This window comes from Ischnura elegans, chromosome X (genome assembly GCF_921293095.1).
Source record: "Ischnura elegans chromosome X, ioIscEleg1.1, whole genome shotgun sequence".
In the NCBI taxonomy this organism is placed as follows: domain Eukaryota; kingdom Metazoa; phylum Arthropoda; class Insecta; order Odonata; family Coenagrionidae; genus Ischnura; species Ischnura elegans.
Genome location: NC_060259.1, coordinates 9,617,867 through 9,619,229, shown reverse-complemented (window position 1 = coordinate 9,619,229; position 1,363 = coordinate 9,617,867). Strand labels below are relative to the sequence as shown.

The 1,363-nt window shown below is 51.9% G+C and overlaps 1 protein-coding gene across 1 annotated transcript; it reads left to right on the top strand.

Annotated features, from left to right (window-relative positions):
• The first annotated feature begins 413 nt into the window (after window positions 1–413).
• On the top strand, window positions 414–1,037 carry LOC124170603. Its single transcript, XM_046549429.1, has one exon. The coding sequence runs from the start codon at window positions 414–416 to the stop codon at window positions 1,035–1,037; it is 624 nt and encodes a 207-aa protein (XP_046405385.1).
• The last annotated feature ends 326 nt before the right edge of the window (window positions 1,038–1,363 follow it).

Below are 1,363 nucleotides of genomic sequence, written 5' to 3'. Positions count from 1 at the left end.
AACGAGATGTTCGCGCTTGGAGTCGAATATGTGTTGCTTGCCAACGAGCCAAAATTACGCGGCACGTCTCTTCGCCACTTGGACACATCGCACCGCCGTCCGCCCGTTTTATGCATGTTCATCTGGACATCATTGGTCCACTGCCATCGGCTAATAACTTCCACTACTGCCTCACAGCAATAGACCGTTTCTCCCGCTGGCCCGAAGTATATCCCCTGGAAGAGATCACGGCCGAAGATGTCGCCGACGCTTTCACCCGGGGCTGGATTTCAAGATTTGGCTGCCCCCAGCGCATAACAACAGACCAAGGCCGCCAATTCGAGTCGAAGTTATTTCATGCTTTATCTGTATATACATGCTTTATAGGTTCACATCGCTCTCGATCATCACCCTATCATCCCCAAGCAAACGGCATGGTGGAGCGCCTGCACAGACAACTAAAGGCAGCGCTTATGTGCCATCACGGTTCATCTTGGTATGATGCCTTGCCATTAATTCTCCTCGGAATGCGGAGCGCCTACAAGGAGGACATACAGACATCTGCTGCAGAGATATTGTACGGAGAGCCACTAAGGCTACCAGGAGAATTCGTCATACGACACCCCGACTCCGAGCATCCCTTGGATATAACCCAATTCGTGGACCGGCTTCGAAAAATTACAGCTCGTCTGCGCCCTATTTCCGCGTCACGACACGCCACACCTGGGATATTCATCTTTAAGGAGCTCAAGACATGCACTCATGTCTTCCTAAGAGACGACACAGTGCGTGGCAGCTTAAGGCCTCCATACACCGGCCCGTATCGAGTGATCAATAGGGATAATAAAAATTTCACACTGCTAATTAAAAACAATAACATTACTGTTTCTATTGACAGGGTGAAACCAGCCTTTATTTTGGCCGACGACCTTCCTGCGGCCGACCCCGCAGGTGATGCAGCCTCTAAAGAACCCACCTTATCTTCACCGGACAAGCCACCCACGGTGACGACGCGTTACGGCCGCCGAGTGCATTTCCCCGATCGTTACTGCCCATAGCTGCTCGAATTGAACGGACTTCCAGTCTCCGCAGGGGGCTGGTGTGGCACCATTCAACCGGCGCTCGGCTGTTTTCTCGATCCTCGCCCGAAGCTTCCAGAGGACGGGGGAAACTTCGAGATCGTCCGTCCAGAATGTTCGGGCGAGGGTCATATAAATACGCCGATGCCAGGCAGCCCGGGGCAGTTGTCGCGAAGCCATTGACTCAGCAGTTTCCTTTGTATAGTGCCTCAGTAATAAATTACTTTGTTACCCGGCGCTAGAGTTTAATTCGAAGTACCTTCTCCCACAAATGCATAACAACCCAGTGAGAAATGGGTGGTGGA